The sequence below is a fragment of the Apium graveolens genome, chromosome 6 (assembly GCF_009905375.1).
Source record: "Apium graveolens cultivar Ventura chromosome 6, ASM990537v1, whole genome shotgun sequence".
In the NCBI taxonomy this organism is placed as follows: domain Eukaryota; kingdom Viridiplantae; phylum Streptophyta; class Magnoliopsida; order Apiales; family Apiaceae; genus Apium; species Apium graveolens.
In genome coordinates this window covers 6,594,182-6,616,264 of record NC_133652.1, presented here as the reverse complement: position 1 = coordinate 6,616,264, position 22,083 = coordinate 6,594,182, and the positions used below count along the sequence as shown (strand labels likewise).

Genomic DNA, 22,083 nt, shown 5'->3' with positions numbered 1-22,083 from the left:
TTGCACATATTTTTACAAATATTTTTAAAAAGTGATATTATTTTTGCAAAAAAATTGCAAAACTTGGATATTTATAAAAAAATACTTAAAATTTATTATTTTGTAAATTTAGAATATTATTAAGTTAAACAAAAAGTCCGAATCGGGACAATAAAATTTATTAATTAGGCGAGGTTATTAATTTATGAGGGAGTTTAACTGTAATTAAAATATTAAAATATGGTTGGGTTTGGGGTTTCTGGTGGAGGCCCCTCTAACGAATTGAGTTGCTGAATCTAGTATGATCTGAGGGGGTTAGCACTTGGCAAAAATGAAGCAGCAGCAGCAAGACTTATTGGGGGATGAGAAATTACCTCTGAAATTGATAAAGTCGGACGCAATACCTCCGTGTCCAAGTGGATCGGAATCGTGCATAGATTGGCTACCTGATTTCTCAGGTTACTCCTGGCTTGCTTATGCCTCTTCTTCTCTCCTTGTAATTTCTCACTTACCAATTGCTACTTGTTCTATTCCTGCTCCTGGAGGTCCTATTTTTCGCCAAGTTTTCGAGCTCGGTGGCGGTGTTGTTTCTGCTGTTTCTTGGTCACCTGTTATCCCTTCCCCTGGTGTACTTGCTGCTTCCTTGGATTCTTCTATTCGCCTTTTCGAATTTACAGGTTTACTTACTTACTTACTTAATTAATTTAGTAACCTCAGCGCTCCTATTTGTATTTACAGCTTTAATCCATTATTCTTATTATTATCATTATGATTCATGGATTACCTCTTTATATTTCTTCATTCTTTTCAGCTTCTTTTTCTTGGAGGCAGACTACATCACTTATTCAATCTACTAAGGTCGACGCCATTGGGTGGACTGCTTCTGGTGATGGCATCATTTCTGTCGGAATCCAAGTCCTACTGTGGAGAAGAAACTATAATCCTACTTCCTGGGAAATTTCCTGGAAGCTTACGCCCAACCGGCCTCAGAATCTTGTTTCTGCTACGTGGTCCATTCAAGGATATTTTGCAACAGCACTTCGGTGTGGTAATCTTGCTCAATCTTCTTCTTTACCAATGCATACTGCAAGTAAAATTGTCATAGTATATCACAGTGACCCTATATCCCAATTTGTACAAGCTGAGTTACCTCATCCGCTGCCTGTGTTAATGATTCAGTGGAGACCGTCATTAATTAAACAAGAGGCCAGACATCAACGGAGGCTGATTTTGTTAACATGCTGCATGGATGGAACAGTGAGGTTGTGGTGTGAGATTGATGATGCAAGGGTCAGAAAAGTTGGCAAGGACAGTAATGATCAAAGAGCTAGAAGGTTGTTGTTTTGTGTATGTTCTGTCATTGAGATAAACCAGCCAATGAATGGAATCCTGGGTTCAGATATACATGTAAGATGGACCACAGAATTGAATTGTATATTTAACCCCAGTAAAGAAGCAGCTAGTCATTGTTTCCCTTTAGACGATTATCAACCTGATGGAGTTGGCAAGTGTGAATGGGTAATTGGTTTTGGTCCTCATAGGATGGTGACTCTGTGGGCTATACATTGCCTTGATGATGTTACTCCAATGAGATATCCACGTGTGACTTTGTGGAAGAGACGTGAATTGGAGGGTCATGATCCGGAAACAAGTAGTTTGTTACTTCGTAAGGTTGTGATTTCGAGGAATCAAGCCTTTGGTCCTCCAACTTTATGTAATCTAGTCCAACTATCATCTTGTAATTCCTTAGCTTGGTTTCAAATAAGTTTTCAAACACTAACAAGTTCTGAAGAACCTTCTGTTAGATCCCAGACAAAAAAGGTTCAGTCACCTTGTGCTCACAGAAAGTTAAACCTGGACGGTCATAGTGGAAAAATATTACAGGTAGCAATACATTCACATAAATATGACCTCAAATTTGGTGCTTCTTTGGATATGAATGGATTACTGTTATTGTGGTCAATTTCTAATATTTCCAATAGCATCATGGGTCTACCAACATTAAACCCCACTTGGAAACTTTCAGGAAAGGTTGCACTAAATGAATGTAGCCCCAGATATACAACCTTGGACTGGCTGCCAGCAGTGATAGATGAAAACCTAATTCTTCTTGCAGGACATTCTGAAGGTATTGATTGCTTTGTAGTTGAGTTCTCTAAAGAGGAAGAAGAAAATCTATTTAGTTACAAATTGTGCACAATCCCTTTTACTAGTTGTAGTTGCACTGAAGGCCCAGCCAGTGTTTGTGCAGTTCCTTTGCCATCAACGTGTGATGAGATCTTTGATTCTGGCACTACTATGCTGTTGGCAGTGTGGAAGCATACCTTTACGGCTTTGTCATGGAAACTCAGCATCCATCAATGTGAATTTTCTGGAATTCATGAATGTACTCTTGACACTCGTAACATTTCTGAAAGCAATGCTCAGACCTTTAAGGAAAATATATCTGGCAAGAGATATTGTATTATTGTCGATCCTTGGTCGTCTATATTTCCAGAACTACACAATCACAGCCAGGTTACAACTTATGATGCGGTCTCTCCGATCACTGTTCCATTGTTCGGAGAACAAAAGGAATGTTCTGCTAATGAGCTACTTGGAAGCTATGCAGCATATCACTTAGCGACCGGCTACTCTGATGGTAGAGTGAGACTGTGGAGAAGTAAGCCTTTATATATAGATTCACAGTGGGAGCTTGTTAGTGTTCTTGATACACATCAAAGTCCAATCGTGGCATTATCTGTAAGTGACTGTGGCCGAAAGATTGCAACTATCTCACCGTCCTCTCTGTCCAATTCTTCGACCACTATTCATATATGGGAAGCTGTCTACCTGTCATTTGCAGGAAGCTTTATACTAGAAGATTCGGTTGTTCTTGATAGGAAGGTTGTTGCTCTCAGTTGGTTAACATTGGATAATGGTCAGTTTTTACTTGCAGTTTGCTTGCAGAATCAGTTTATGGTATATGGTCAAAGACTCTGTGGTGGTCATAATCTTCTTCAGAGTGTAAGACCTTCAAACAGAAAGATCTGGTTTTGTGTTGCATTAAGTCATACTCATCCTGAGATTCAATATTTCTTTTGGGGGCCTAATGCCTCAGCTGTGGTTGTTCATAGTGAATACTTTAGTCTTTTCAGTCCGTGGCTTTTACTGGTTAATAACAAATTACATGCTAATTGTCTTTCCAAAGAAAGCAAGCATAATTCTCAAGATTGCATCGCGGCCGAGAAGTATCTGCTTACTTCAGTTTTCACTGATTCTGGTACATGTGATCTCAAAGAATCATCAGCAGAAGAGAAACGGAATCATTACCAGCTAAGATCTTCTTATATGATAAATATTCCAAATGATACATTGTCAAGCATTTATGCAGAAAGCTATGATTTAGATTTAAAAATTGGTTTTGTAAACATATTAAATGTAGCAGAAAAGTTTGGTGGATCTCTACCTCTTTATCACCCAGAGTCGCTCCTCATGAATATATGTTCAGGTACCGTGTGCCAATAAAATATACTGCTTAACTATAACAAGTTTTTTGTAGTTGCTGGAAATTTGTTTAAAATATATGCATACATTCTATGTCTAATGCAGACTTATATTGATCCTCTTCTCTTTTGTAAAGTTTATTCTAGGATTGCATAAATAAAGCACACTTTAGCACTTCAGAAAGTAGCATCTTCATTATGTAAATGATGCTATTTATCTTGCAAAAACTGGTACTTGAAATAAGGAATGATGTCGAGAAAACTTCAGAGGCGGTCTCACCAGTCACCACTATATGCTAACCTTTTTTTTGAAAGAACAGTCACACCATTGCTTTTAATAGTTATAGTTGCTCTACGCTTCAACAATAATGACTCTCACATCGAAGGTTTTCCCAAAGTTTCATTGAGGACATCTGTGCAAACTTCAAAAGGACCCAAAAAAGAAAATGCCATAGATAGCGGAAAAAGTTCAAACTTATATTTTTCTCAGACCTACATACAATAGAGTTGAGAGGTTTGGTCACATTTAAAAAAACCTGTTAGGCAAACCTCTCATCTCGTTTGTAAAAACTAACCTTTTACTTTCAAGGCCACTGACAAGATGTAATAAGTATATATACAGCATGAGAGTTAAAATACCTCGGTTGGGGCTTATGAACTGTATGTACTTAACATCTACCCTCCTTTTCCATGAAAAATTGTGCTGAACCAGATACGTTTTTTTTTAAACTTTTATACTTGTAACGTTTTGATACTGTTTCTCCTCAAGCTAATTTTGTGCTTTTATTTTTTGGTATATTTCCAAATCAAAATAGGAAACTGGAAGCGAGCACAAGTTGTTGTTCAAAATCTTGTCGATTATTATACTTCTCGAAGTGTGTCTTCTCAGATATGCAGCCTTGCAAAATCTGGCCATGACACTCCATTTGTCCAATTATCAGATTATCTCAATGGAAGTCTATCATCAAGCTCGAGCAATAAAGCATTTCAATGGAGAGGAGATGCTATGTCTATTACACCATCTTTTCAGCTTCAACATGACCTTTCCCATTCTGCGACCAGTTGGGAATTTAATGATTCCAATGCTTCCTTGATTTCTCCTTCTACAAGATCCGACCTTGTTGGCTTTCCTGAACCGATAGAGAGGCTTTATGACCTCGGAGTCCTGTCTATCATTGAGAAGGTGCAAATGCATGCTATCATTGATCTTCTACAAGAAGTTAGTAACTCTTCCTCTGCCTATGGAAGTCTTGATAAATCTGGCCGAAGGTACCAGACATTGCTTGGGATGAATGATATTTTGCTACCTCAATATGTGTTTATACACTGTGTTAGTAGCTCCTTTATTGTTGTCGAATTGTTTAACTTTTCTAGTTTTACCAATTATAAGATGATGTGGAATAATGGTTTGATAGTAATATAATTTAAGATTAGAAGAATTATGCTGCAACAATCATCTTTTGTGGATGTATGAGCCCATTTATAATAAGCCTGATTGCTTTAGGCCTTTATCCATCAGGTTAGTCAGTAGGGTTCGGAGTGATTTATTCCTCACATAGTGATTCTCTCTGCAGTTGAATCACCATATCTATTTCAGTGTTTGCGTTTAGGAATTCTATATTTATTAAACCCTTCTTGTATCAAGAGGGCCTCCCCATAACTCTAGTCCTCTTTGTAGGGTTGGAGTTGGTTGTCGGGGGATTAGGCATAAAGTCAAGTCTACATAAATTTATGGCTTTAAATCAACTTATAAGTTGGATTTTAGAAAGTTGAAAAAGGTAATTGACTTATCATAGATTAGTTTGAGTAAATAAATTTAATATTATCCTCTTCACATGTAACTTCTAGTACTTTTTGTTATTTCATTAATCATTCTAATAGCTTACACGCACATTATCAATTAAATTGTCCAAACAAATACAGTAATAACTTCTAGGCAAAATAAAAGTAACTTGTACAGACGTTAATCAACTTTTCACAAGAATCACAACCAATGTCTTTTAAGAGATCTAAGCCCATTAGGTTTCTTGTTCCCCAAGAACTACGTTGGCTTGATTCCCTATAAATAGGGATACGTAGGCAAATTGTAAGGGGTCAGAAGCGAGAGCGTAAATGAGCCACCACTAACCCTAAACAATCTCAGCCACCAGTAATCACAAACACCAAACACTGTTCATAAAATCCGACGATTACTGTTCACGTTTTCCGACGAACAACCACCGTCACATATCTTGTTTTCGGCTACGAACCTCGAACTTTGTTGCTACCAAATTCCTCCGTCAACAATTAGTATGGTATATTATTCAAGTTTTTAACTGAATTATATTTCTGAGTCTTTTTCCGATACTTCGAGTACTAATTATTTCATACTTTCGTCGAGTGGAACCGAGTACCAAATTTTAGAATACCGATTATAGACCATATATCAATGTAAGCAGTGCCCAAGGGGTGTTAAAGGTGCTCTTAGTGCTTGGAGAGGTCAAGATTTTGATTTTCACCTTTTATCCTCAAAATTATATCAACCATTATAAAATTACTTGCCCATGTACGATTTAATTTATAGAAATGAATGATGCTCTCATGATCTGCTTTATTGAAGTTTTTTATACATGAATTTGTCTTGTACTTGTTTATTGTTGATGTTTGTGCAACTTTTAGCATGCCATATTTTCTCTAAGTCGTTCTTTGATGCGTCTTCCCTTCTGTCGTTAGTGGTTAAATATATGTTTCTTAATTTCACTTCTGAAAATAGAATTGTTGTATTTAACTGTTATACTACTGATAAAATGAGTTCTCTACTTGACTACAAACTTGAGCAAACCGTCATTGTTCTATTTATATTTCTCAAACAGTAATTTCTCTTGTATTTCCTTGAATATGCATAGCATTATTTATTGGTTATCTTGCTCCCTAATATTTTTTAACTGTTCCCTTCTTTCTTTCAAGGTTTTGGGTTGCAATAAGATTTCAACATCTATATTTTGTTCGAAAATTTAGTAGAATGCCAACTGAAGGAGAGTTGGTTGTTAACACAAGCGTAATCGGATGGGCTTTCCACTCTGATTGTCAAGAAAATTTGTTCGATTCTCTTTTACCTAATGAATCTTCTTGGCATGAAATGAGGGATATAGGCGTTGGATATTGGTACACAAATTCAACACAATTACGATTAAAGGTACAATTATGCTAATTCATTGACTATTGCTTGTCACCTGTGTATTTACAGCCATTAAATTTCCTTGGAGATACTTGAATACTAGAAATTGCTCCAAAGAAGATATATGGCCTACAAATGTTTAGAACTTTCTTCAGATAGGAAACCATCACTGTAGTCATTCGACTCTAAGCTTCAGTCATCTGCAGTCTTTCATATTTGTAATAGGAAAGGTAGGAGTTACAATCATATAGCTAGAGGATGTTTTTTACTCTAAGATAGTTGTTTACTTGCAGATGGAAAAGTTGGCAAGACATCAGTATCTAAAAGCTAAGGATCCAAAGGCTTGTGCACTTCTTTACATAGCACTAAATAGGCTTCAAGTTTTGGCTGGTCTTTTCAGGCTCAGTAAGGATGAAAAGGACAAACCATTGGTGGGATTTCTTTCAAGAAATTTTAAGGTACATGGGTAAGATCATGGTGATCCTTTTGTAATGTAGCAGCAGCATGGTTGAGCAAGTAGTTTTACTTGATAAGAATTTAATATTCAGCAAAGGGGATTGCTCTCTGATCACCTTTACTTTTGTAATGGCCAATACTAAACTCTTTTAGCAATCTTTCTAATTCTTGCAGGAAGATAATAACAAGGCAGCTGCTTTGAAAAATGCTTACGTGCTAATGGGAAAACATCAACTAGAGCTTGCTGTTGCTTTTTTCATACTTGGAGGCGATGCTGCTTCTGCAATCAATGTCTGTGCAAAAAATCTTGGAGATGAGCAGCTTGCTCTAGTGATATCTCGTCTTGTAGAAGGCTATGGCGGGCCGTTACAGTGTCAACTTATGTCAAAGTTTCTTCTTCCATCTGCACTTGAAAAGGGTGATATCTGGCTGGCTAGCTTTCTGGAGGTGTTGTTTCATATTTAGTTTGCTTAAATAGTGCTTTAAAAGTTTGTTAGAGAAATTTGACTAACTTTCAGTATAGTTAATATCCGAGTTTTACTTTTCTGTAGTGGGCATTAGGAAATTATTCTCAGGCTATTGTACGCATTCTTGGTTCGCCAACTAGTACTGTGGGTGATAAGCCAGCACTAGTTTCTTATCAGGATTTTTTTTTTGATCCAAGCATTGGTGAGTATTGTCTAATGCTGGCAACAAGCAATAGCATGAAAAATGCTTTAGGCGAGCGAAATGCTGCAAATCTTGGGAGGTGGGCGATTTTGATGACCGCTACTGCCTTGAGCAGATGTGGCCTTCCTGTAAGTTTCTCTTGCACTTCTTCTTTCTAAATAACGGCGATGAAACTTAAAAGATTTATAAATAATAAATTATGAGAACAATCATGTAGAACCAAAACTTCAATAAACCTTGCGATGAAATAGTTTAGCAACCCATGAACGAAAAGAAAAGAGTTTGTAGAGATGAAGGGTAGGGTTTTGCCTCTAGAGGCCCCTCTTTATTTATATACAATAGTCTCAAGAAATATTCCTTTCAAATAAATTACCTCCAAATATGAAAAGTTTAGATGTAATATATAGATCAAATAAGATTTATCCCAGATATACTAATATCTTATTCTTTCCAAATTTGTTTTGTACATGATGGATAAGATGTCGTGACAACATTTTAGTGAAAGATCTGCGGAACCTTTAAAGCAAGATTGTTAAGGCGTGGACACATATTAGTGGCAAATTGCTTCAAGGTTAAGTCAATATTAACAAGGCCTGATTAGAAGACTTCTATTGATTCTCTCAAACTTGATCAGTTCTTCAATTTCTTTAGTTCAATCTTCTTTTCAACCATTTTATCAACCTACGCCATAAAATACAAACCTTAGATAAATGAGATGTCGAAGCACTTTCAACTACAAGAATTCATGGCAATATGATAATGACACACACACACACACACACATATATATATAAGTTTTACACACTTATTAATGTTCTTGGCTATATTGCTTGTTGAGTTTATTATAGTTAGTTTGTTTTGTAATAAAATTTGATGATAGATACTGTCTTGTTAAAAATTGCTTAAGCGTGCAGTGGTGGACCAAAACTGTGTAAAGTCATTTCTTAGTTTCTATAATATCGCGTTGTTTCAAATTTTCCAACCTCGTCCATCTTTTACTTGTTACATGTACCTGGTAAGTGGTACCAACTGCCAGTCTTCTGATGCGTAATTCATGCTAGTTTATAATGGGTTGATTTATTTGTTATTGTTGTAAGCTTGAAGGTTTGGAGCGTCTTTCCTCTTCTTACAGCATATCTGGTGGTTCTGAACAAGGTAATGTATCAGAGGTTGCAGATTTTGAACTTCTGAGTGAAATGCTGAATCCATCCTTCTGTGATCCATCCTCAAACTGGATATTAGTCGATGTCGCTCGTCAAATTGAGTCGCAAGCCAAATCAGATATGGCGATGCACTACCTCATTAAACTTTTAAAAGAACATCCTAGTTGGGCAGACACCAATATAGAATATTATTCTGTATTGACACACAAGAAGGCTGATATACAACAATACTTGGTGTTACTTGAAAGTTTCGAAAACAAGTTACGGGATTGGCTTGCCTGTTTAGGGCAGAAATTTTCACTGGTCTCTCGCCATCTAATTTTTAAGGTAAAGAAATTTACTAATCAACACATACGCATTATTAAGTTGTATGTGATGCAGTGATCCATCCTAACCCTAATATCTATGAAAACTACTAATGAGTCATTGTTCTTTATCAATTACAGATGGTAAAGTTTTTGTGCAGAAGCGGCTTAGCGTTTATAGGATATCATTTATTGCTATCTTACACTCATACGGATCAGTCAAAAGAACAGAGCAATGCATTTAGTGGATTCTACTTGCATCCCGCACTCCCCAATCTGGTTTTGAAGGCTACTGAAGAAACGGCCTCCTTGTTCTCAAGATATGTCATTTTATGTAGCATAAGCAGTTCTAACTTAAAATCATACTCCACAGAAGATAGGGCACCAGCGGATATATCTAACAGGCTAGCTGGTTGGCAATTTTACATGCAGGGCGTGTTGTGGTCATTGTGGTGTCTTAGGTCTATGTTAAAGCTGTTTTCTGGTTCAGCTGATGCTGATTTTATAAGGAAAACATTTACTACTATCGACTTGTACGAGTATTATGTGTATTTTTCATCTGCTATGCTCCAAAGGAACCTACAAGCTCTTATTCCTACCATGAAAGCTATTCAGATGACATGTAAAAATGATCATGCACAATATGAAATTAACTTGGAAGATATATATAAGGTCCTTCCTGAAATTGCAGAGTTGTTGTCCCACAATTCCTTGATATATGATGTACGAGATTCTGCTTCATCAGTGCTACCTGATCATGATGGCTATGAGATTTCAGTATCAATAGATGAAGAATGGCACATTCTCAGGGCTATGTTGTACAGACATATGTCTGGGTTTCTGAACAACCAGCTGAATTCATCTCTGACTGTTGAAGACAGTCGTGCGAATTGCCTACCATTCAGACTTTTCGTATTTGTTTCTGATTCCACAATGTGTGGGCTTGATAACAGTAATCTAACACCACAAATTGGGGTTGTTTGTGCAGCATTGACCAATTTACTCAAGAGCATTTCTCTTCATATTTTTTCTAAAAGTGAGGGACATCTTGCCTTATCCCTGCTGCACAAAGAAGGGAATGGGTCTAGTGCAGCCACTCTTAAGTGGTTCAATGAATTTTCTTGGAATCCTCTCAAAGACTACCAAAAGCAAAGTAGACAGAATATTGTCAATAGGAACATGAAGAACAGTGAAACAGAATTATCTGCTTATGAATTATTGTGGAAAATTTGTGCTGAAACAAAATTCAGATGTGAAGATTTTGAACTAAATAATTCTAAGTGGCTAAAGTATGTTAAACAAAAGCTTGCTAAACGATGGATTCAAATATACAAGAGCGCTGAGTTAGAGTATGGAACTGAGGAAATTTGCAAGCAAGAAGGTAATTTAGGCAGTCCTCTTGCTAGCAATGGTGTTGAATCGGGGTCACCTCTCAAGGGCCTTTCTCCAGATAATAGTTTTTTCCTGGGTTCTGGAGGAAAGGATGAATCCATCACCAAGAAAGTTATGTCTTTTGAGAGTCCTAAAGAAATATATAAGCGGAGTGGAGAACTGTTGGAGGTAAACCGTTTTTTGTCCTTAATTAGTTATACCTTGGTACAGTTATTGCATCTGGCACTTGGGCTGACATTGTTGGATTGAAATTTCTGATGCCTCAATGTCTTGTTGTATTGATCTTTGTATCTGAGCAGGCATTATGTGTCAACACTGTTAACCAACAGCAAGCTGCACTGGCTAGCAATCGAAAGGTCAGAACTTGCGTATCATATGCTTTATACTTTGTATGAAATTTCTGATTGTATTGCACATAATTCTATATTTAATATTTGCAAAATAGCTGTTTGGAAAGAATATCTAATTATCGATAACAGGTAACAGATATTTGGGTTGAAGATAACTCTTTTTTGGTGTTTCTCCTCGTTTTTTGGCCTTCAGTTTTATTGGGTGCATTGTTTGTTCAATGGTCGGTGTTTGAAATTTGTGAACTTCCGAGTTTGCTTTAAGAGCCTAATTTAGGTGTCTGTTTTGGGCTTTTGGCCGCACCATAATAGTGTTTCCAAGTAGAAGTTGGCATGTAAATAAACTGCCTTTGTAGAGCGTTCTTTTTCTACTGATGAGAGAAAATGAACTTTGACAAATCTATTATCTAGTATTATCTATACTATATTATAATAGACGAAACATTAAAAGTTTGGTAGTTGATCGGTCGGTACTTGCTAAAATTACTTAATTAGCCTTACTTAATTATTCTATTTCTAATTATTGGGTCGATCAATTCTAATTCTAATTGATATTAAAGTCAACTTTCTCTATTGTTTTACCAATTTCAATTCTATTTTATATCGAACTCTATATCATTATAATTTATATTAAATTCAACTTCTTCTACCAATTTAAATTTTAATTCATATCGAATTCTATACTATTCTAATTTGCTACTTCGGGCTAAATTAAATTTAAGCAAACTAAATATAAATATTAAGATTTAGTTGATATAATGTGACTTGGGCTAAGATAAAATAATAATACTATTAATCCTTCTAAAAAATTATATTAATGAACTTGGATAAACAAAATAATATATTTTATTTATTCATGATAAAAAATACATTATACAATTGATTCAGATTAACACAAAACTAAAATAAAAATACAATTCGACCAACAAAAACAAAATCATATTTTCTAATTATTCAGTCTAAATCAAAATTATCTTATTGATCCAGATTTAAAAAAAAAAAAAACTAAAACTAATTAGTTTTATTTGGTCGGTGTATTGAGCATCAGGCAAAAATAAAATAATGTAAACCACTTATCCGAGATAAATCAAATTAATATTAAACTAAGTATAATTCGTATCCTATTGATGTGAACTAAAAAAACAAATTTTAATTAGAACATAAAAATTATTTTTCAAAAATACACATAGAATTATCACTAAAACTATATCGTTCAATCGGTATTGTCTTTTTCAAATATCTTTATATAGTTATAGTTAATCGATTAAGTAATCACCATGCTAAAGTAATATTTTTTTAAGGTCCCAACATATTGGAGACATTATATTTTTACTCTCAATAAAATAATAGTTTTATTATAATAATATTTACTCCCCTACCAATGTAATGCTATCACTTTAAATAAGTTTAAATGTTCTAAAAGTTATGAACATATACGTTTACTAATATAATTATCTTGAAGTCATAATATTTAAAGTTTTAAATGAACAAAATTTTGAATTGAATTCAAAATATTTTTAATAAAATTATATAATATCAAAAAAAATCTGGACGATCCCGGTTTTAAGCTAGTACTATATTATAATAGACGAAATATTAAAAGTTTGGTAGTCGGTCGGTCGTTACCTGCTGAAATTACTTAATTACCCTTAATTATTTCTTCTATTTGGTCAGTTAGTCGATTGGTCAATTCCAATTCTTATTGATATTGGAGTCAACTTCCTCTGTCGATTTAAATTATATTTCATAAATATCCAACTCTATATTATTATTAATCGATATTAAAGTCAACTTATTCTATCAATTAAAAACTCTAATTCATATTTAGGTATATATTATTCTAATTGATATTTCGAACTAAAATAAATTTAAGCAAAATAAATATAATTAGTTGAATTTAGTCGATATAATGTGCATCGGGTTAAGAAAAAAATAATAAATACCACTGATCCGTCTAAAAAATTATACTATTGAATTAGGATAAACGTAATAATACATATTAGTCATCCAAGATAATTAAAATATAATTCAACCAACTAAAATAAAACCATATATATTAATTATTCGGACTAAAACAAAAATATCTTATTAATCCGGACATAAAAAATTAAAATTACACTAAATTTAATTAGTTGAATTTGGTCGGAGTAATGGGCATCGGGCTAAAATAAAATAAAGTAAGCCAATAATACGAGATAAATCAAATTAATATCAGAGTAAGCATAATTCGTATTCTATTGATATGAACCAAAAATTAACTTTTAACTAAACATAATTATTATTATTTTTAAAACACACATAAAATGATCAATAAACTATACCGTTCAATCAGTACTATTGTCTTTTTCAAATAACTCTTATAGTTTATCGATTTAGTAATAAACTCTCTAAAATAATATTTTTATTAAAGTTCCAACACAATATGAACATTGTATTTTTATTCCCAAAAAACTATTAAATCGCTATAATATTTTAAAAAACATATGAACGTATGTGTATTAATATAATTATCATGAAGTCATATTATTTAAAAAGGTAGAAATAAAAAAAATTAATGAACAAATTTAAAAAATTCAATTCAAAATATTTTTGCTTAATTTTTTTTATAATTTAAAAAAATCTTTGTGCATCCGTGTATCGCATGGGTTTTAAGCTAGTATATCTAATACTGCAACAGGCAATTTTTCCGAAAACCTTTTTTCAGTATCAAATTACAGTTTTGGCCCCAAATTACCTTTTGGTTATATTAAAAAACACTGTTGTCAATGGGAATCGAACCCATGAGATTCAAGTACAAATAAACTGCTTTAACATTTGAGCTAGAGGTTCATTTGATTACATTGTGGAATTCATTGACTTTATTCATAGGTGGCTTAGCCTATATTTAATTGAATATTCATATAAGATAAAATGATGCCATAATGCGAGAGTTGGATAATTAACCCATATTGATGATGTGCAGATGCATTTACATATTTGTGACTCTTCCATCCCCCTCTTCAACCTTCCACAACTCACCAGACCATCTCTAATTCAAAGTTATTTAATTTCTCTTCCGTGGGACGGAGTAAGGGCCCTTCTCACCTCCTACGAGTCGTCCGGGCGGAGAAGACTTTCTGAATGGGGTAAAAGACGTTTTTATTAACGATCATGTTCCCCCGGGAAGCGAGGTCTCCCTCAGATAATAATTAGAACTAAGAACATAAAACAATATTTATGAATCTAAAATTTAAGAATCAGCATCAGCCTATGCCCGTAACCTGTACAATCTGTGATGTAGAAACATGCCCATGTCTTGAGGGGCTAAGGAGCTAGTTTATGTTAATATGAGAAACTTGTGTTGAGTTTCAGTCGAGTATTATTTATTGATGTTTTTCCATCCAGTGAGTGCTCCTTCTCTTTGTTATGGAGTTCAAAGTGACGGAATATTAAATTTATCCATTTTTTTTACAGGGAATAGTATTTTTTTGCCGGGAAGATGGACTAATTTCTATGGAGTCTAATTATATATGGTCAAAGGCTGACTGGCCCCATGATGGATGGGCTGGATCAGATTCTACCCCTGTTCCTACCTGTGTTTCTCCCGGGGTTGGGCTTGGAAGCAGAAAAGGTACACATCTTGGTCTGGGTGGAGCAACTGTTGGTGCGGGTTCTCTGGCAAAACCAGGAAGAGACTTCGCAGGTCGTGGAGCTTACGGAGTTCCAGGTTATGCAGGTATTGGTTCATCTGGTCTCGGGTGGGAGATTCAAGATGAATTTGAGGAGTTTCTAGACCCACCTGCTACTGTGGAAAATATTAGGACAAGGGCATTATCTTCTCACCCCTCTAGACCCTTATTTTTGGTGGGTTCAAGCAATACACACACATACTTGTGGGAGGTATGGAGCTTCAGCTTTGGCATAGTGATTTTCAATGGTCAAGACCACATGTGGATTACTATTGTTTACTCCTGGTTTGGCTATATGTCCTAAGTAACTGCACCTTGTGATTGTACAGTTTGGTAAGGAGAGGGCTACCGCCACGTACGGAGTGCTTCCTGCAGCAAATGTGCCCCCTCCATATGCTCTTGCCTCGATATCAGCTGTGCGCTTTGATCACTGTGGACAGAGATTTGCAACTGCTGCTTTAGATGGGACGGTGTGTACATGGCAGCTTGAGGTGGGGGGAAGGAACAATATCCGCCCCACAGAATCTATGCTTTGCTTTAACAACTGTGCATCGTACGTACTTGTCACGGTTAAATTTTTATTGTTGATTTAGATGATGTATATCTTAATAGTCCTGAAATTGATTTTAGGGATATCGCATATGTTACTGCTAGTGGATCAATCATTGCTACTGCTGGCTATAGCTCCGATGCCATTAATGTGGTTATTTGGGATACCCTTGCTCCGCCTACAACATCTCGAGCTTCCATTATGTGCCATGAAGGTTTTTTTCTCCTGTCAGAATTTATGTTTCAGTAGATGATTATATATGATTTTTATGTTTCTTCAGTTTCAAGCACCGTTATATAGAACCATCCTAGTTACTAGGCAACTCTATACCGTCACACTGTTGACCTCATCTAGAAAATATTATCCCTTGTATAATCAAATTTGATTATGATTACTTCCTCCATGTTATTTTTTTCTTGTAGATTTTAGACGGGTATGTCAGAAACTGTACGTTCTTGAACTAATTTTATGAAAGTAGATATGTAGAGAGAAAGACAGGGAAATCAGTTAGAAAGATAGATTTCTAGAGAGAAAAATAGGGAGAGATTGGTGGGAATGTATTCCATTTTCATATATTCAAATTCATAAACCGAAATGCAACATTACAACTCCTATTTATAGTATTCTAGGTCTCATAATAGACTGAAAGACGAACATATCCTTACTCTGCTTCTTATACTTTCAAAAGCACTACAGAATATTTACAGGAATACTCTCATCCTGATAACCCTTCGCCTCTGAATTCATCCATGTCCTCATGGAGCCGGTGTTGTCCATCCGTCTTCAGCAAGGAATCGCTCTCATGCAACATGCTTAGAACATCATTCACTGTATTTTGTGCTCCTTTCCTGTAAAGTATTTGCTTATCCACTTATATTGCAGCAAGTTGCTTACTCTCTGTTCTGTTATAAACTCTAATGCCCAGTTATCCTTTGTAACGAATAAGTACTTGTCCATGAGATAAGGAGTCCACCTTCTAACTGCAAAACTGCCATAAATTCTTTCTCATAGGTTGATATTTCCTGTCCTTTGATCCCTAAAGCTTTGTTAAAATAAGCTATAGGGTGTCCATCCTGTGTCAATATAGCTTCTATTCCAGTGTTGGAGGCAGCCGTCTCTACCGTGAAGGCCACACTAGAGTAATCTGGGAGTAAGAAAAAATTAAGTAGGTAGGTGGGTGTAGCAGCTAGCAAATAGTTGATGATATCTCATCACTTAAAAAACCTATTCCAGATGTTGGAGGTGTTAATTAACAATTCTTGAATAGATCAATATATCATCAAAGAAAACCAATGTAAATTTCTTTAAGAAAGGCTCAAGCACAAAGGCTATGTTTTCGATATCCTTTTTTTTTTAACTCCAAGTCTAGTATGGTGTAAAACAGATCTCTGCCCGACTCATCCAATAATTCCTCAATCAGTGGTATAGGGAATGTGAGTTTAATTTCCTGTAATCAATACAGAATCTCCAGGTTCCATCTTTTTTCTCCACTAGAAGAATTGGAGAAACAAAAGGAGAAGTACGTAGTCTTATAATTCCATACTCCAACATTTGTATCACCGGTTTTTTTATCTCATTTTTCTGATCATAGGAATTTCTGTATGGTCTTACTGAAAATGGCTAGGAACCTTCATTTACCTCTATACTATGCTCAATGACCCTTTTAGGTGGAAGACCCACTGAAATACCCTTACTCTAGCTCTTATACTTGAAATAAATCTGCAGAGTTTTACTGGGATACTCTTATCCTGGCAAGGTAAACGTAATAATTTCGTAAATTAAACAATACATGCATGTATATAAAACATGGGAAGATAAATTAAAACAACTACCTGCGTGAGCATAGTCTGCCTCTAACAGTAATACATTTTTAGTTTTGCTGCTGTAAATTGTTTTGGGAGGGATGTCTGTTATTGTTCTCTTCTTTTAATTTTTATTTCTGTGCTCAACTACAAATACCAACAGCAATGTACAGATTTTTAACTGCAGGCTGATAGACAATCGAGTATAGTTCAAGCTCACCAATGTTTTAAAATGAAATCTCAAAAGAGTATAACCCATAAGTAATCAGGCAAAACAAAATCACAATAGTAGACTAGTAGTATACCTATGATTTTTGCGGTCCATTGTATACTTGATGGCATTTTTCATTTTAGAATGTCATGGAAAAACAGCAAGATATCTAGTTTACACATAAGAAACCGTTTTTGATTGTGCTTTTAGGTGGGGCTCGCTCTCTTTCGGTGTTCAACAATGACATCGGAAGTGGTTCTATTTCCCCGTATATTGTGACGGGTGGAAAGGCTGGGGATGTTGGAGTTCACGATTTTCGATACATAGCTACTGGACGGACTAAAAGAAATAGACATTCTGACAGCAACGAAGAATTTGCCAGTGGGTCTTGTTCAACTATCATGCGTAATAAAATTGGGGACCAGAATTCTCATGGGATGTTATGGTATATACCAAAGGCTCATACAGGTAATTATTCTTTGGGTCAAACAATAAATTGGTCACTTAAGTGAAGAGCAAGTATCACTTTTCTTACCAATCTCAACGGGGTATCAGTTTAATCATTTAAGTTGGTACATGTTTGATATCTATTATGACTTGGGTGATTTAAATGATACCCGGTTGAGATCAGTAAATAAATGATATATGTCTCCACTATAGTGATCAATTTGATATTTAACCCATTATTCTTTGCACGTAGATGCCATTTTGGTACTAACTTTAACCTGATCTGGTGAAGGGAGTGTCACCAGAATATCTGCTGTCCCAAATACCAACTTTTTCTTGACTGGTAGCAAAGATGGGGATGTAAAACTGTGGGATGCCAAGAGAGCTAAGTTAGTATATCACTGGCCCAAGTTGCATGACCGGCACACTTTTCTTCAAGGTGGAGTTGTTCGGGTAAACATTCTTACAAGTAAAGTTGAACTCCCTAGTTTGTTTTGGTGTGTGTTTGAAGTTGATATGGTTTTCTAGTAGAAGACCCCCATTAATCTACATCTGTTACAGTGTATTGTAATACTTCTAATATCTCGATAATTTTGCAGGCTGCTGTTACTGATATACAAGTTGTCTCCAACGGATTTCTTACCTGTGGCGGAGATAGTTCAGTAAAGTTTGTTCAGATTACAGATAGTCTGGGAGAATAGTGTATGCTTCAGTAACATTTCTGTTGAGCTGTTTAACTCACTTTATTTTGGAATGATAAGAGGACTGTGCGAGTCAGTGGAGTTAGTATCAAGAGTCTGCTCAGTGACGCAATGGGCACATTTGGTTTTACTTTCTCCCTCTCCAACTATTGACAGCTCGTGGATAATAATTCTCTTTTTGTACACTGTAAACATAAAGAATATTTGAAGATATGCCTTGTTCTTCTATAAGCATACATTATGCCTCCTCGCTGAAGTTTTCCACAGGACGAGAGCTAGAGGCAGGATATGGCTTGTATCACGCATCTAAAGTCTCTGTATCTTTAGTATTGGTCTTATAAGAGATTTCTGTATCCTCATGTGTATAAAAATCACTAAATCAGGGTATCCATCTGCGCAGCCTACTAGAGCAAGTCCAATGAAATGCTATAAGTGATGCAATTTCTATAATTTGAAATCAAATGTCAAAAATTTTAACTTCAAAGAAGTTCTATACTTGGATGCAAATTTGCATTCTAAATTTGAAACCAAGGATGCATTTATGCATCTAGCCACATCATCATACTACCCATTTCGTCGTCCGGTAGCGATAACCGTCTTTTTGATCGGTACCGGGTATTGGTGAACATTACCTATTGATAAATCCCTAACCTTAGCTCTTTTTTAATTTTTAAATTCAGTAAATTGTGAAATAAAATTAAAATATCACAATCTGTATATCTAGGGAATAATCGTTTCAAACAAAGTGAATTGTCCCTAGATACACATCTATTATCTATTTCTATTATTCAATTTAATTGGGTAACCTCTCTCAATTCCGAATCTATAAGTTGTGCTAAAGATTCAAAATAGATGCATGTTGTACTTTAAATGAAATTTAGGGTAAAGTGACAAAATTTAGGCAAATAAAGAAATATTTGGTTTCAAAATGTATCTAGGATTGGAGTTGAAATTTTGTTTTAGCACAAAAATATACTTTTTAATGTTAAATTATAGCAATAACTATAACTATTTTACATTTTGCATTGGACTTTCTCTTAGCAAATAGTTAATCATGTAAGTTGTTATAGAGGGATTTAAAGGTATACAAGTACATTACTAGGCACTGTTATCAATATCTAATCTTTTCCGAGGGTGTTACCTTAAATACCCAAAAGACTAGAAAAAATATGATAAAGATTTGTCGAAAACTGACAAAGCAAACGGAACAAGCAAGGTGATAAAATATTTTTTTAAAATACTAATGTGTTTGATAATATTTGTGTCATCCAATTATCTATTACAGTAATATTAATTTTACAAATTATTTTATATTTTTCTTAGAAAATTTTGAATGAAATAATTTTATCTTAATATATTTATTTATCCAGACTTTTAGTACATGTAATGAATTTCAAACGACTAAATCACATTAACTTCAATAGTTGAATTTTAGTTTCCTCACGTAATAATACAACTTCTCAAATGGTTGTTTTATCCTTGACTATCAAATCACATTGATTTCTTTAGGCCAGTTATGTATAAGATATAATACTCGCATAATTATATTTATAAATAATGATTAATAATACGAACGAGAGACATTTATATACTTAAATTCAAATATTCAACTAATATTATAAGTTGTATTAATTTTTTTATGATAAGTAAGTTTGTTAAACTTATATATTTATTAAATGTTATCAGTATTAGTGAAATATATGTATCTATTATCTCAATTATTACTTCAGTTAATTTTTCGATCAATCCGCAATAATAAGAGTGTAATATTGCCATATTCTAATTATATTACTTTTAAATTATAAACATAATTTTAAGCCATAGTCCCAGTAGCACTTCCCGACAATTATACTAATAAATATAATTTATAAAATTACCACTGATTTTTGGTCTATGGTGTCAATTTTGAAGAAGGAAAAAAAATCAAATTTGTTCGTGATAAATAATCACATTTTGTCATTTTTATTATTATCGTATATATTTTAAGATGTATAGTACATAATTAATTTAAAATAAAATGCACGAGTAGAAATTTTATGAATATTATAATATTGTTTAATTAATCGGAAAAAGTTGAGTATTAAAAATATTAAGTATGTTATTCTAAAATTTTATTGGCTCATATTGAATGGATAAAAATAGATATTATTATGTTGAACTTGAAATTAATAAAATATAATCAAATAATTTTCGTGTAACCGAAGTCAAAACTCGAAAACTCGATAATAACTTTTATAAACTCGAAAACTCAAAAATTCGGTAAACTCGACTCGAAAACTCGTTAAGATCGACATGTTACAAAACTCGATATGTTCAAACTCGTTAAAGGGGGATAAACTCGAAAACTCGATAAAAAACTCGAAAAACTCGATAAACTCGAAAACTCGACTCATTTATTTTACGGGTCGAATCCGAACATAATTTTTAACCTCGATTTTTTTGGGTTCAACTCGACTCGATAAAAAAGAGTTCAAACTCAAATTTAATAAGTACAAACACGAATCGACTCGACTCAAATTATACCCCTGCAATTCAGTGCTGCTGACTTTTTTTTTTAATATCGTAGGTAACCCGCAGCCGCTACCCTTTAGGTGTGCACTGGGTAAACCCTACGAGCTCATATAATAGCCTGCAAACCGCGTGAACCAAGTTAAACCACATTTAAGCGAAAGGCTCTGGCTGAGGAGGCAATCATAAATTCTCCTCCCGTGGAATTCGAACCTGTGACCAAGAGGATAGTTATCCCCTTTTTAACCAACCGAGCTAACACTTGCGGGCGTGCTGACTTTAACTTGCTTTACTTCGAATTCAAGAAACTAATTTGGCATGCTTTCATCCAAATTTGTGAGAGGTGAGCGTATGCGATTTTCACCACCGTTTCAAACGGACCCCAGTTATGTATCTGCCGAACACCAACTATAGACATGCCGAAAGTGTTGTTGATGCGAGATATTCAGATCTCCCTATACACCATAAAATTCATTTTCAATACAATCATCACATCGTACAAAACGAGACACATCGCATAAAGCGAGACAATCAATCATACAAATAACTTATTAAATCTGAAAGCTAAAGTAAAGAAATTAAATGGATTTTTCGAATTTTATAAAAACAAAACTCGATTTTATTGAAGAATAAACCAATAAAAATAAGAGAGAAAAAATTGAGATAAAAAAGCTAAAAGAGATGGAGAGGTCGGAGGGAGAGTAATATTTTTAATGTAATAAAGATAGAGTTTAAATGCCTACACTTTTACGAAACTAGTATATAACCCGTGTGATGCACTATTATTTTTATCATTATATTTTAAAAAATATAATTTTAATATATTGCTATTGTGATTCGGACCTTATACCCATTGTATAATACTCTCTCAGTCCCTTTCAATTGTTTACATTCCTAAGGAAGTGTCCGACACGCATTTTAAGATGCATAAAAAGTATAGTTATGTAACTTATTTTTACAATTTTCTTTTCTGAATAAAAGTTGAATGCTTTAATTTTTATTCAGAAAAACAAAATTGTAAAAAAAATTACAGAACTATATTTTATATGCACCTCAAAATGCGTGTCGGACACTCTCTAAAAAATGTAAACAATTGAAATGAAGGGAGGGAGTAATTTTACATTGCAAGACAATAATTTTTATCATTATATATTGTAAATTATAATTTTAATATATTGTTGGTAGAATTCGAACCCTATACTTCTTATATAATAATTTTTAAAATTATATCTAACAATTCTCA

The 22,083-nt window shown here is 34.3% G+C and overlaps 1 protein-coding gene across 3 annotated transcripts; it reads left to right on the top strand.

Annotated features, from left to right (window-relative positions):
* The first annotated feature begins 233 nt into the window (after window positions 1-233).
* LOC141663850 (uncharacterized) lies at window positions 234-18,685 on the top strand. Of its 3 annotated transcripts, XM_074469689.1 has the most exons (17): window positions 526-656; window positions 791-1,027; window positions 1,159-3,469; window positions 4,280-4,733; window positions 6,411-6,639; window positions 6,915-7,079; window positions 7,252-7,524; window positions 7,629-7,874; window positions 8,844-9,236; window positions 9,356-10,774; window positions 10,906-10,962; window positions 14,407-14,832; window positions 14,951-15,174; window positions 15,252-15,385; window positions 17,395-17,652; window positions 17,924-18,084; window positions 18,231-18,685. In XM_074469689.1, the coding sequence occupies exons 2-17, from the start codon at window positions 869-871 to the stop codon at window positions 18,330-18,332; spliced, it is 7,011 nt and encodes a 2,336-aa protein (XP_074325790.1). In that variant the 5' UTR covers window positions 526-656; window positions 791-868; the 3' UTR covers window positions 18,333-18,685. The 3 variants fall into 3 exon arrangements, with proteins under 3 accessions (XP_074325788.1, XP_074325789.1, XP_074325790.1); XM_074469687.1 differs by having other exon boundaries at window positions 234-656; window positions 791-3,469; XM_074469688.1 differs by having other exon boundaries at window positions 234-656; window positions 791-3,469; window positions 17,924-18,100.
* The last annotated feature ends 3,398 nt before the right edge of the window (window positions 18,686-22,083 follow it).